The sequence below is a fragment of the Eublepharis macularius genome, chromosome 14, assembly GCF_028583425.1.
Source record: "Eublepharis macularius isolate TG4126 chromosome 14, MPM_Emac_v1.0, whole genome shotgun sequence".
Lineage (NCBI taxonomy): Eukaryota > Metazoa > Chordata > Lepidosauria > Squamata > Eublepharidae > Eublepharis > Eublepharis macularius.
In genome coordinates this window covers 44,775,783-44,791,185 of record NC_072803.1, presented here as the reverse complement: position 1 = coordinate 44,791,185, position 15,403 = coordinate 44,775,783, and the positions used below count along the sequence as shown (strand labels likewise).

The following is a 15,403-nucleotide window of genomic DNA, read 5'->3' as shown; positions in this document are numbered from 1 at the left end:
TCTTTAATTAACTTATCTTGGTGAACAAAATTGTGTGGAAACTGGGGGTTTTCTCCAAAGACAAGTGATAAGGGGATATGTGGGGGAGGGGAACAGCAATAACAGCTCTACTTACGAGATGCTGAGGATTCCAAGAAAAGCAGAGGGAAGAAAGAGAGAAGAAGATAGGTATTAGTGAAGAGATTCTTCTAAACAAAGCCATTTTTTCTGCAGAAGCAAACCATTGTGAACTTTGAAAAAAAAAGAAAAAGAAAAACCCGATATTTTTAAATTATCCTATTTCTGATATTGACCAAATCTGACTTCAGGCCTGTTCAAAATTTTGTCAGGGAATCACTGCACCACTAGCACAAAGTTGTCCTCCGTCTTTAATCATGTCATAGGAAACCTCAGGCAACTAGAATTTAATGGGCAAGCGGCTGTGCTGTGGGAGTTAGCATGTAACATGTGGGGAAGTTATGTCATTCAGCAAACTTGCACACAGATGCTACCATACAAGGAAACGTCATTCATCGCCATTTCCAAGAGAACTGAAGCACTTGCACTTGAAACAAGCATATTTAAAGTCAAGAAAATACTGCTGGAAGAAGAGCCAAAACAAAGATCAAATGTTCCATAGGAAAGCAGGAACAACAAATAAAAGGCAGAAACCATTCATTCATGTTACCCTTTGCCTCCCTCACCCAGCTGAAATTTAGAATGTGGGGTAGTCTTTCCTGTGATACTACTCTATGAATGCCCTGACTGCAGATGGTGCAATGTAAATATAAAGAGACTGACTAAAATGTCGACAAAACTGGGTAAGCGATTGAGCTTGTGGATTTTTGCTGCCAAAGCAACCCGCAGGACCCCTCCCCTCCCTGACCCTCTTCTTCCTTACGCTTGCATAGTTGTTGTAGCTGTTTGGAAAGTGAACAGGTTCTCTTTGGGAAACCAAGTCCTGATTGGAACGTCATCTGGAAGATGAAAAAAACAGAACAAAAACAGCTGTGATTATCTGGGAAAAGAAATGCGGGGGGGGGGGGCACTAATAAGAACACAACCTTAGAAAGCACAAGGTGACTGTGCTGATCTTTGGCACTCAGCACAGGAAACCAGGGAACTGCAGGATATTTTATTTATTTAAACATTTATACCTTGCTTTTCTTTTGAATGGGAACCCAAAGTGGCTTAAAACAACATTAATCCAAAAGCACTATAATCCATTTTATCCTCACAACAAACCTGTGAGATCAGGCTGAGAGGGAGTGACTATCCCAAGGTCACCCAGCGAGCTTCCTGGGTAAAGCAGAGATTTGAATCCAGGTCTCCCATATCTTACTCTGACACTCTAACCGCTATACTATGCAAACACTCAATGAAAGCAATTACATTCTATGGAACAGTATACTGCAGAGTTGCTGTGATTCTGAATTCTGCACTGGTAACAGCTGAATATCTCAGTACCTAGATTTTATGGATGACTAGAGTTTGTCTATTCCTTTTAAAAATGTATTAAAATGCAACAATACATAATCAGAACCAGTAGTCAGAGCAAACAGCTCAAGTTCACAAATTAAAAACAAGTGAAGGAAAATTCTATTCTTAGAATTTTCGATTGCTGTTAATTTGACTATCAATAACAATGTCCACATCTTTAAGAACCATTTAATTTGTCAGGCAATGTTGTTGATTGTTTCCAATAATGTGTAAATACAATCATATTCCATTCCTTTTATTGCTCCAGTATTTTGCTCAGACTTACGTTGTACTCCTTCTAGAGTAACTAAGAGAACTTCGAAAATTAAGTTTGAAACAAGAATATGCAAAATTGGCTACAGCTTTGAGTCCCTGCAGTCCATTTTCATCACTGTATGTTAATGACTTGCAAACATGTGCATCCATAAAATACCACAACAGACAATCCTAATATGATTGTATGTGGATGGATGAAGATTCTTTTGGTATGGTGTTTTACTGATGCCTGCAACCAATCCTGTGCATTGACAAACACCACACAAAAAGAATCTTCATGAGACCTTAACAACATCAAGATTGGTTGGAAGGGAAGAGACACAAATGAATGGAACTGGACACCGCAGCAAACTGTGCACACACAGTGATCAGTATAGAATTCAGAAATTTAAAAGTAGAAAAATGGAGAATTCCTAACCATTTCAGGTTCAGAAAGATCACCAGATAATTTGGGACTAAAATTTGGATAAAAAAAATTTCAAATACATTCCTCTTTCATTGCCCAATAATCCACACAGCTGCTGAAAAGACAACAGTCCCGGTCCGATTTGTAGAAAGTTAACTTCCTGATGGCAAACAGTTACAACAAGATAGCGCAAAACAAACATTGCAGCGTTTGCCTTTGCTTTGGGCAAATGTATTCCAACCAGAATGTCCTTGACTGGATTCTGAATTTTTTTAAAGTATTCGTGCCAGTTTGAATGAACTGTCTTTTTTGTATTCTCTCCAGCTGTATTCCTTGGACTGGATCCTACCACCTTTACCACAGGGGCAAGAGGAAGAAGGGGCAGATCTCTCTCCTCACTGCCAGCTTGTTGTCTTGCATGGCTTTTTGTTCATGATGGCCGTACAATCTCCAGCATAGTATTTTCAGGGGTCAAAAGGGGCTCCCTCCTCCCTCATGGGCCAGTGGAAAAACTGCTAGTATCCAACCACTGCTATTAGTCCTTCTGGCTAGTTATGGGTTTCTGTAAAGATTTAAGCTGTGCCCTATATTTTTATCAAAAAGTTATCATGCCTCATGTGGAACATGAAAAAAAAAGACTAGCTTACATTCACATTGTATATATTAGGTAAATTAAATTCATATATTTGTTATTAAGATGCCATTTATTCTACATTTACCATCCAAGTGGAAGACTAATGCAGAACACTGAAGCGCTGCATACACACCCTGATATACACAAACTGGAAATCAAGTTCAATCCTCTTCCCTTGCTTTCCGAGACTTTATCTATCATTGCTCCCAGAGTTTGAAATCTTTCTCAGCTTGTGTAGTGTGATTATTAAATACAGGCAGCCCTAGATATCTCATTCCACAAACTTTCTGGCACAATAGCCAAAAGGTGGGGAATCTATGCTGGGCTGATAATGCAAATCAGAAGTGCACAAAACAGAATTAAATTTTTCCATTGCTTATAACCATATAATGAAGCACCAGCTCAAGAGTCTGGCAATCTGTCCTGCAGATACAGACCTAGCAAACAGCAAGGGGACCAATTTTGAAGCTCTCTGTAGTGGAGCTAAGCAAGTTGGAAGAGCTCTGAGCCACAACGTAGCAGGTTCAAATTTCACCTCAGCTGCTCACCTAATAAGTGGCCTTTCTCCTCAGCAGTATGGGGATGATACTGGCCTATCTTACACAGATGCTGTCAGATGTATTGAGGTAAGGTTTGTAAAGCACTATTTGCCTACTGAAAGGCACATGGAGATGTTGTATTCTTCTTCTGACATATAGTTTCCAATAAAACATGCTGTTTTATTCATTTATTTAGGCATTTTTAGAGTGGCTTTCTCCTCAAAGTGACTGAAAACAGCATAGAGACAGTACCGAAATGCAATTCAAGCAACCAAAAGGTATATTAAACACATCCCAGGTGGGTTCTAAATTCCTGTAGGCTAATGCAGGCCCCAGGCTCCAAGGCTTGTGGCCAAAGGCTCATGCCTCTGGACCTGCCTTGACCAAGTACCTTCAAGCAAAGGAGACACTCTCTTGCTTCCGTTAGCAAGTTGTTTTCAGCCACTGAGATGGGGGAAAGAAATTCTTCCATAGTATTTCATATACTCTCTCACCCTGAACATAAATCGACTTCTTTCCGAAATTTGTTATGGGACTTGTATGCATGCATGGATTTGACTCTTGGGAGCAGCGTTTGAATTTTAAATCCCAAATTAGCCAGAACATTTATCACCAACAATGCTAAGAGCATACGGATAGAACGAGCTGTTCAGTCCCACACACAGGACAGCAATCTGACAGGCCGGAAACTTCACCCCCTGCTCTGCCAGGCTGAGCCACTGCTGTTAGAATTATAAACGCAGTGTCAGAAGAACACACAGCACTGCACAACGGATGTGTTGTCAAGGAAGACCCTGGAGGGCCTCCATTAGGCTGCTTTCCAGGTATTTACGCAACCCTCAAGGGTTGGCATGAACCATCTTAGGATACAGTAGGGATCCTTTAAAAAGGATCTAGCAGAGAGACAAAGCAGATACCAAAGAAGAACAATTAAAAATGGTGCAGAGGCACCGATCTTTCTTAGGGACAGGGCTCATTTTGAGGGGGAACGCACAGGAACGCAGTTCCAGCAGTTCCCCAAAGAGGTCACATCAGGTGGCCCCGCCCACCTGACTCTTGGCCATTTGGGGCCTGTTTCGGCCTGGATTGGGGCTGAAACGGCCTGGATCAGGCCTCTGATGCGTGGTGGATCACTCTCCTACACATCAGCGGCCCAATCCTGACCATTTTGGCCCCCTTTTCAGCCATTTTCAGCCCCTTTTTGCTGTTTTGGGCCCCATTTCGGCCTTGAATGGCCAGGATTGCGTCCAAAATAGCCAGAATAGGTGATGTCAGGGGGTGTGGCATATGCAAATCAGTTATACTAATGAAACACCTCCGGTGATGGCAAGAGGTGTGGCATATGCTAATGAGTTGTGCTAATGAGTTCCTCCAGTTCTTTTTCTACAAAATGACCCCTGTTTAAGGAGAATGTAAGAACTGTATGGCAGGATCAGATCAGTGGTCCACCTAGTTTAGCATCCTGTTTCCTGTTTTGCTTGCCTCCAAAAGCCTATGACATAGCATGCAGGAGAAAGATGGCAACGTCCCTGTTGCTATACCCCACCCCCCAGCCTTTGAACTTGAAGGTCTGACAGACATCACAGCTAATGGCCACCATGGGACCTCTCCACCTCTATGAATTTGCCTCATCTCTTTTTAATGAACACCATCTCCCATATGAACCTGCCTGAGACTCCAGTCATCTTTGGAGGCCATGCTTTGGGTACCCCCACCAAATGAGGCTAAACAGGTAGCAACCTAAGAAAAAGCCTTCTTGGTCATGGCACTGAAACTTTGGAACTCCCTCCAGGGAGATCTGTCTGTCTCCCTCTATTATTGCCTTCTGCCAGTGAGTGGAGACTTTTCTGTTTGGTGCACTCCAGTAAATTCTTATTGGCCCTCCTCTCTGCTTGTGTGTCTCTGTTTTTCATTGCATTGTTAATATTTATAAATATTTATATTTAAATACTATTTAATATTTATATTTAAATACTATTTTACTGTTTTAAATATTTAATGTCTGATGTTCACTGCCTTGGGGACCTGATTTGGGTGGAAAGGTGGCATATAAATGTGTTAAATAAATAAAATGAATGAACAGAATCCATCTGAATTCTTAGTTGTCACTGTACAGTGAATTCAACAAGCTAACTATGCGCTGTCAGAAGAATTATTTCCTTTTGTCTGAAAGGAATCAACTGCTCATCAACTTCATTGGGTGATCCTATGTTCTAATAAGCAAATTTATTTTGTTTGCCTTTCAAAACAAATCCTAGGTGAGTTCCAATTCACTTGGTAGGCTAACGTAGGCTCACCTGCATTAGAAAACATTGCAATACAAGCTGTCCCCGATTAGCAGCTGGCCAACAGTAAACAAAAGGAGGCATGTTTCACCCAATGCATAATTAACTTGCAGAATTAACTGTGGCAGGTAACTGCAATGCCATGAGTATGGCATAGATAAAACTAGCTCTACTGGCATCTATCAACCATGATAGCTACATGGAATCTTCTTGTTCTGTGGCAGTTTACCTCCAAGAATTGGATGCTGGGTATAAGTGATGGAGGATGAGCTTCCAAGGGGCATCTGGCTGCCCATTCTTGGAGACAGCAAGAAGGTCTGGATGACCTACCTAACATGGCAGCCCTTTTTGACTATTCTTCACTCACCCGACACACGGTCAATGCTGTACATCCTCTCCAACTTCTTTCGGCGCCAGCCAGTCTCGCCAGCCTGGTGATGATGGTGGTGGTGATGATGATGATGATGCTCGAGATCAAAGGCATGCTGTGAAGGAGCAGCCAACTGGGTACACCCGGGGCACTCCTTGGAGGCCTGCCGATTGCTTGTCCAGCCATCTTTGCAATGCCTGCTGATGTTATGAGAGCTGCCAGCGTTCTGCAAGGGCTGTCCCTGGGAGCAGTCGTCCTCCTCTTCTTCCTCAGCCTCAGGTCCTTTGATGACCACCAGCTCCATGCTCTCACTCTGGTGCTGGGACAGCATGGGCCGCTCACCAGAGATCGTGTAAACTCGGGGCTTGGGGCCCTCTCCTGTCAGCTTCTCACCACGCTCCTCTGAGAAGCTTCTTTCAAACTTGCCGTCCGATATGAGCGACAGTCGGCGCTTGTTCTGAGCAGCCTGGTGCATCTCTGGAGAGTCTTCTGGACCCACGTAGGATTCTGCCAAGAGGTGATCTGAAACAAGGACAGGCCTATGCACTTAAAAATGCCATCTGAACTATTTGCAACTAAAAGAAAAATGCTACAGAAAGGCAACAGCTTCAGCAGTAAAAAGAGCTGGATTTTGGGATCTGAATCATTTATGCAAACTGAAAGAAAGAGCACACTGGTCTTACTAGTTAGAGAGAGGGGCAAGGAGACCCATATCCAGCCACTCAAAATCATCGTCTAGTTTTTGGAGGCTTCCCTGGGCATTGCTCAGATATTTGCAACCATAATTACTAGTAATTTGCTTTAACAATCAACCTCCTTGGCTGCCAAAAGTCCAGATCTTCAGGAAGCCAAATTATATGCCCCCCCCCCCAAATTGGCCTTTTTGTTACCCTCTTGCCAAACTCCACCATACATAGCACTGTGTGCGTATCTTATGCAAATCAAACATACTAGCATAAGGTAGATTGCATATATATAGTCTCAACAAAGAACTCAAGAGTGTGATGCAGAAGTCACCTTTGCATGCCATACTTTATTTTTAAAAGCAGTCAGACCTTTAGTCTGTCTAACCCAATATTGTCTACTCTGACTGGCAGCAGCTGTCCAGAGCCCCAGGCAGAGAAAGATCCTTCTCAGCCCATTACTTGATATTCTTTAACCAGAGGTACTAAGGATTGGACCTAGGACCTTCAGCATGCAACGCTTGTGTTCTATCGATCAACCACAGCCCCTCACCAAAACAGCCCACTCCACACATGAAAAGTCCCTTGGGATGCCTCCTACCTGAGCCATTCCTGCCTTCAGGATGGTTTTGGGACAGGTAGTCTCCAAAGGCCCTTGCCGCTCTTGATACCACCAAGAAGTGCCAGAGCATGGAAAAGCAGAGAGAAAAACAGACAGGAATAGAGGAAAGTTAGCAGCCATACTGGGAATGCCTTTCGCCAACTTCTTCTTTATTCTCACTTATCCAACATGGGGTAATGCAGAGGGTCTCAACCTCTGATGACCCAGGCTCCCACCTCCAACCGGAAATCTGGGGCCAAGTTTTTATTTTTTTTTAATGTATACATCCTTCAAGAAAAGTGGAAGGTCAGTGGTAAAAGAGGAAGACCCATCATGAGATGGAATGACTCAATAAAGGAAGCCACAGCCTTCGGTTTAAAAGAGTTGTGCAAGACTGTCAATGATAGGATATTTTGGAACGCATTCATTCATGGTGTTGCCATAAGTCAGAAACAACATGCACATACATCCTTGTCTTTCTCAAGGTATATATACACACAAAGAGAACTGTGGTTCTCGAAAGCTTATGTGACAATAAAGTTGGTTAGTCTTAAAGGTGCCACTGGACTTGTTACTATTTTGCGACTACAGACTAACACGGCTAACTCCTCTGGATCTATACACTAGTTTGACAGCCTTTCCTTATTCCAAAAGAACCCTGTGAACTGTAGTTGTGAGTGTGAATTGGGGGGAGGAACAGAGATCTCTCTTTGCCCTAACATGAAGCTACAATTTCTAGCATTTCACGTGATAAGTTGATAAAGTGGTGAAAACTGGTATTAGTGCACACATAATTTCAGTTGTAGGACTGCATGCTCTTTTCTTCTCACTCTACTTTTTATATATTTTATTTAAAACATTTATATCATGCTTGCCCTTGGAAAGCTCCAAGTGGCTACCAGACCAAGTTAAAAACAGCCATTAGACTCACCCATGATAAGACATCACAAAAAAGAATACACAGATTTTACTACTCAGATAAACAACAGTGCCCACTCACTATCTAGTAACTATCAGCAGAAGGCTCTCTGGATATCTGGGATTTGCATTTTCCTAAAAGATAAGAGGTGCTGTTTCCATACATCCAGAGGAGTTAGCCGTGTTAGTCTGTAGTAGCATAATCGAAAAGAGTCCAGTAGCACCTTTAAGACTAACCAACTTTACTGTAGCATAAGCTTTCGAGAATCACTGTTCTCTTCATTAGATGCGCATCTGACGAAGAGAACTGTGATTCTCGAAAGCTTATGCTACAGTAAAGTTGGTTAGTCTTAAAGGTGCTACTGGACTCTTTCGATGTTTCCATACAGCAACACTGTTTCCAGAAGCACCCTTCATTTGTCTTGCTTCTTTTCCCCCAGCTGCTCTGTTGCCATCTCCCCCAAACCTGAGCTTGGTGCAATCTTTTTGAAAAGATCACAGCGAAGGCATCTTTGGATGCCATGTAGATGGGAAGGTGCATATTTTTGCAGGGCCCAGCCACACCAGCACCATTTCCCTTTCCTCCGCCCCACAGATGCCATTCCACTCCCACCTAGAGATTTTTTTTTAAAAAATGCTAGATTACTATAGCATTATAAGGTACCACTGCCACAATGTTCCAGACCTCCACTTTCTTTTTCCTTTTTTATAAAGTCATTTTCTAGCTCTTTTCCCTCCATAATGAAAAGGGATAGAGGCTTATTTTTTTTTATTTGAAAGAAAGCTGGGAAGTAGTAGATTGTGGCAATAAAAGCCCTCCAGCAAAAGGGAGGGGGAGGAGGGACGGTGGTTGCGGGAGGTTCATATGCGGAAGGAAACTACCAGGAAGCCATTTGTGTGGATGCTCTATTGTCACTGTGATGGGTTCTGCATTCGCAGCAGAATCCTCCCAGCACAGAAGCAGCCAGGTTAGGACTTGGCCTATTACTTTAAGGAGGCTGTTCTTTAATTGGGGGCAGGGCAAGTACAGAAAAAGCCCAATCTCTCAACAACTGCACTGCATGATCAGAAGGGATGGTCAGGAGAGCCAGTGTGGTGTCGTGCTTAGAGTGTCAGAGGATCAAGCTATACAACAACAACAACAACAACAACAACAACATTCAATTTATATACCGCCCTTCAGGACAACTTAATGCCCACTCAGAGCGGTTTACAAAGTATGTCATTATTATCCCCACAACAAACACCCTGTGAGGTGGGTGGGGCTGAGAGAGCTCCAGAGAGCCGTGACTAGCCTAAGGTCACCCAGCTGGCTTCAAACAGAGGAGTGGGGAATCAAACCCGGCTCTCCCGATTAGAGTCCCGTGCTCTTAACCACTACACCAAACTGGCTCTGTGCCGGTTTTTAAAGATTTGGGTCTGGGTTCCCCAAACCCAACTCAGCTTCCCTGCAGCCACACAGCTGCTTTGGGGAATGGGTGTTAAAAAATAAAGGAGAGTCCAAACGGCCTCAGAATGCCTCCACAGAGGGAGGAGGGGCTCCTCCTTCCCCTCTCAGGTCATTTCCCAATGTCAAAATAGCACGGGGGAGTGTCCCCCTCCCATTTTTACTGCTCCATGTGCACAGACAGCTCTATGTGGAGCAGAAAAGGCAGGGGGGGAAATCTCCCTTTCTACCAGAAAGCACTTCAATGCTTGCTTGAAGAATGGAGAATTTGTACCTCTCTTAACTTCCAGATTCAGAAAGTACACAAGCACGCTTTGCCAAGGGTCCCCAAGATCGTGGAGTCCAGCTCTGGAACACACACAGCCTTTTTCTCAGTCACTGCCAGCCAGGCTGATCGGAGAGAACGAGCCAGAAAGAGCCTCTGCGACTGCTGTTCCAACTAAGTTCTCACGGTTCTCAAGGACGCCTTTTGTTCTGTCTTTTTCAAAACTGCTTGGACAAAGAAGTGAGCAGCACTGGCATTTGCAGCCTGAAGGGAAGGGGAAGCTCAAAGAGCCAAGAGCCACTTACAACTGGGAAATTCCACGCTCTTTCCAACCTCAGTCACCCAAAGATGGGTCCACAGAGCCCTCATCTAAGCACAATCTTATAGACTGCACCATTCACATCCTTGTGCTACAGATACTTCCCTGCTTATCTTGTCAAAAACACGAATTTCAAAATTGCCTAGATACAAGGCCCTAGGGTCTAGAAAACAGATTTTCTTAAATCCCATGTCTCTGGAGCTGGGTTATCAGTGATGACAGATGTCATAGCCAGATCGCCCTCACATCCAGTATCAGTGATGAGATAAAGTTCAAGTTCAGATGCCCTTCTCAAATGCAAATAGTACCAAAAGCCTACACAGAATAGCCCCCAAAGGAATTTTACAGTAGGTTCCACTTTTGCACAAAGCTGCTCAAAACAATGAAACCATCTCTCTTTTATTTATTTGATATTTTTCTCACCCTTTTGCCAAGGGCAGTAACCTGTCCCTCTTCCTTTTAACCTCACAACAACTTTGTGAGGTAGGTGAGGCTAGGAATAAGAAAGAACGGCCAACCCAAGGTGACCCACTGAGTTTCACATCCAAGCACAGATATGAACCTGGGTCTTCCCAGCCCTAGTCCGATATTCTACACCTTACACCTCACTGCTTCTCATTTTGAAAACAAAAGCAAATCTCTCCAAGCTATTCTGAAATAGATACATTACCATTTCTTCACATTTTGCAAGTGTGAGCCCTGTGTGGGCTGGAGCCAAGCTGGCTTTGCAAACAAGATCACAAATGTTACAGCCTATGACTGTTTTTACCAGCTATGCACCTATGTGTCAGTCATCATTATTGCTTAGAATGCTCGATCCAACTTACATCATGTTTTACAGAGTTTTGAAAGAAATCAAAAATACAAGCCTCAACACTGCAACTGTGGAGGGGGAAACCATAAGGGGGAAAGAGAAATGGCAGAGGGAAGGGGTGCTAGGGAGAAATATGAACAATTATGGATGCGTAGGCTTAGGCTACAGTGCATTTAGACGTCACAGGATGTGGTTTCTTTAAAATGTGCTTTTTTCAACTAACTAGCAGATTTAAGTAACACATCTACAACTGTCCATTTCCTAACTCTTGTCCTTCGTCCCAAAAGAGAGAGGATCATTTTATGCTACTATCTCTGTGCCCACCACAAGGGGCAGTGCTACACAACAAACACTGGTTTGTAAATTAAGACATCACAACAGATCAACTAGAAACCCTAGTTTGAAAGCCTGATTTCATGCTTCAGATGGGTTGCTGTTTATAAGCCAAGGGCTGATCTGCAGCACAAAAGAAAATTCTTAGGCTTTCAGTGTGGAACAATATATCCTGCTTTCCTTGGTTACAGAGAAAGAAGAAAATCTGGGATGGAGATGGAATGGGTAAGCAGAACAGTAGCCAAGTTACCAAATTATTTGGGGTGGGTGAAAACCAAATGGTATCATGAAGAGATCCAGGAGGGTGTCTGCAACTTGGATGAGTGGGTGACAACACAGCAAATGAAATTCAGTGTAAGTAAATTATGAACACTGGAACAAAAAAAAATCTTAATTTTAAATATATGCGGCTGGGTCTGAACTGACAGAATCTGAAAGTTATCTTGAGGTTGTAGTGGACAGCTCAAAGAAAACTTCAATTCAACATGCAACAGCAGTGAAGAAGCCAGACTACATGCTGGGGATTATCAGGAAAGGGACTGAAGATAAAATGGCTAATATTTAATGCCCTCATACAGTGCTATGGAGCAGCCTCATTTGAATACAATGTACACTTCTGCTGCCATGTCTTAAAATGAATAAATAAATGTTGCAGCGCTTTACCTATGAGAAAAAAGACAGCTAAGGGGGAGACATGACAGAGATTAATAAAATTATGCATGGAATGGAGAAAGTGAACAGAGCAAGTTTTTCCTCCCTCTCCCATAATACTAGAACTCAGGGACCCCCAGTGAAAAAGATGACCAACAGATTCAGGACAGACAATAAGAAGCATTTCTTCAATCCATTAGTAATCATATTGTAGAATATAATTATATTGTGGAATATTCATTGCCAGGGCATATAGTGATAGCCATGACACAGATGACTTTAAAGGGGAAACAGATTGAGAGGTCCGTCAATGGTTTCTAGTCGAGGTGACTAAAGAGAACCTCCATATTCAGAAGCAGTAAACCTCTGAATCCCAGTGCTATGGGGCAACATCAGAAGAAGGCCTTGGCTTCTAGGCCCTGTTTGCTGCCCCCCCCCAGGCAACTGGTTTGGCCACTGCATGAAATAGGGTGCTGGACGTGACGGCCCACCGCCCTAATATAGCAATGCTCATCTTATGTTCTTAATGGGAGGGTCAGTAACCCCCTAGGATAGGGTTAAACAACAAAAATCTTGATTAGCCAAGTGTTTAAATGTTTGATGCTGGCACCCATCCAATGTTGGTAATGTTGCCCTTCCCCAGGCAGAGATGTAAAAAGCTAGTACACCTGAGAAGCGGATGAAGACCATTAAGATTCTGAAATGTTTTTCTGGTCTGGCCCAAGGCACGAAGAGGAATCACATGGACTTCAGAAGTGGGTAGACGCACCCAGGATACTGAAGTTCCATGATAAGCACTACGGGCATCTAACCTGACCCTCAAAAGAGCTGCTTGGGGAGCCTCAACAGAGATTGTGAACTGGCAGTGGAAAAGAGAGACGTTAACTCTCCCCCCTGCAAGTGCCATGGTTTTAGCCGGGGGCGGGGAGGGGGGGAGAGGTAGGCACAATTGGCTTGACTTGTCTTTTTCATCCACCAGGACTTAAAACAGCCCATATTTGGGGGGGGGGATTGGGAAAATGGTGCAGTGGGGAATAGGTAACCTACATACCCTGACCAGCACCATGACCCTGATCCAGCCATTAGGGATCCCTAGCAGCTTATTACTAGGGACAATTTAGATATTAGGATTTCTCATCATGTATACAATGCCTTGCCTTGAAAACCCTATGGGGTCACTGTAAGTTGGCTGCAACTTGAGGGCACCTTACACATGCCTGGGCTGCAGGAGTTTTGAGTGGGAGACAACAAAGCCAGAAGAGAATCCTAAAAGGACAGCTGCCCAGCTGACAGGGAGAGGTGAAAACTGACTAGTGAGATCCGTTTCATTCTGGCCAGGAGGTGAAAGGGGGGGGGATTACAAGCACCAGCTACTCCTCTTTGAACTAGTTTTCTATCTGCAAAAGAAGGCAGTTTCCCCAGTGGCTTTGTGCAAACACACACAGCTGGGCACTGCAATATTGCTATGGCTTTGATTTTTAAAATAAGGCTTGTAGAACACATCAGCTCCTGCCCCCGCCCCCGTCCTTGGCTGCAGCAGCCGCCCAGCCTGCCAAGCGAACGTCTTGAGAATTTTCTCCTCACGCTGTCTGATCTTTCCCTCTCAAGACAAGTCTTTGTTTCGGACCTCCCTTGGTAAATGCAAGCAGCCTGTTCCGGCCATGCACAGAGGATCTGCAGGTGCTGCCGTGGCTCCGCTAATTGAGGACGTAAATTAGAAGAATCCCAGCGGTGGCCTGAGATCTGGAAGCTCAGCACACCGAAGCCCGTTACCTCCATGCCACGCTTGCCGAAAGGGTTTTCCTTCTAAGCGGCTTTGAAATATAAGCATATAATTAGCATTTCACAGCCCACTGCTTCACTAAAAGTTGTTTGGCACCAACTGATTCTTGCTTGTCTGTGTCGCAGCCCCCTCCCCCAGCAATAATCCCTCTCTGGCACTGTTGAACATCTTGGCATGACTCAGTTCTCCCCAAAATAAGGCACTGGGGAGCAACAAGATCAGCCAACGCAGGGGTGGCTGAACATAATATGGAAACAGGAGCCAGATCCCTGGATGCTTCCCTTCTTACCCTGTCCTTGCTGCAACTCCTTTCCTCCTCAAATCAGGGGCAGCAGAACCAGAAAACAAAGGAGCCAAGTATATATATGCAAATAGCAACAAAACACTCTCTCCTGTTCTCCTTTCTAAATAACTTAGGAGTGAACAGAGATGTATGCTCTCCAGCTCTCCTGACAAGAAAAGACGGAAGGAAAGGAACCAACAGGCTGGCCAACAGCAAGACACCTGCAGCCAAAGGCTGATCACTGCACAGCCAATTGCCAAACAATGCACTAAAGACACAAAACAAGAAGCAAATACTTCTCTTGCAAGAAGCCAACAACTGTAGGGACCACTCAAACTACCACTGATCCTTCTCATTTGTGTGATGTGGTAGGAGACTGATATATTCCAAAGCATCTTTCCTGAGAGCATCATAGTGATCACATGCCCAGAGACACCCTATGGATGTATTTATTTTATTTATGTCATTTATAGTCTGCCTTTCTCACTGAGACTCAAGGCGGATTACACAGTATGAGATTAGTACGATCAGTATCAAGGACATTTCCATAAACAGTGCCATTGGGTAAATAGATACAAGTTTAAAAAGACATAGCATTAGCAAGAATCCAATACAGAGTAGAAGAAATACTGCAACAGAACATAATCAATTCTAGGACTGACATTAAGCACAGGTAGTATATAGGAGTATGTATTTAAAGCAACAGATAATATGTAAGGCAACATACTGGTGAAGTCTATGGTTCCTAACTCATTAGCGAAGCATCTGAGACCTCATCCCTACAATACAGCCCTCCCATTTGAGTAAAAAGCCTTCTTGAATAGTTCGGCTTTGCATCGTTTGTGGAAAGCCAGGAGAGTGGGGGCTCTCCTGACCCCCTCAGGCAGGCCATTCCACAGGGTAGGGGCCACTACAGAGAAAGCTCGTGCATGGGCTGCTGTTGATTTCGCCCATATGCAGCCTGGGACCTGCAGGAGACCCTGTTCAGATAAGCAAAGCTGCCGTGGAGGAACATAGGGAGGGAGGTGGTCTCGTAGGTATGCCGGACCAAGGCCATGAAGAGCTTTGTATGTAACAACCAATACCTAGAACTGAGCACAGTAACTGATGGGTAGCCAATGAAGTGACTGTAGCATCCAAAACTGTCCACCATTACAGACTACAAGTATAGAAACTCAAATTAGTATTACGCAAAGGCCCTTTCTCATCCAAAGAGAGTTATCCTACCTTGAATGAGAAGGAACAACCAGGAGGAGAAAAGAGTCAAACAAGGCACCTGATCAGTGTCAACACACTAAAGAAAAGCTACAACAGTGCCATGCTGAACCTGTGCAATAC

General features: G+C 43.9%; 1 protein-coding gene across 4 annotated transcripts in view; it reads right to left on the bottom strand.

The window, feature by feature from the left end:
* Nucleotides 1-15,403, bottom strand: part of NSMF (NMDA receptor synaptonuclear signaling and neuronal migration factor) — a 50,461-nt gene that overhangs the window by 25,553 nt on the left and 9,505 nt on the right. For 2 of the 4 annotated variants that reach the window (XM_054998324.1, XM_054998325.1), the window contains exons 2-4: nt 7,253-7,314; nt 5,966-6,490; nt 881-956 (exon numbers count right to left, since the gene is read on the bottom strand). In XM_054998324.1, coding sequence (XP_054854299.1) covers nt 881-956; nt 5,966-6,490; nt 7,253-7,314 — 663 coding nt within the window. Of the gene's footprint in view, nt 1-880; nt 957-5,965; nt 6,491-7,252; nt 7,315-9,891; nt 9,971-15,403 lie in introns of those variants that run through there. The other 2 variants (XM_054998326.1, XM_054998327.1) reach the window with 2 other exon arrangements.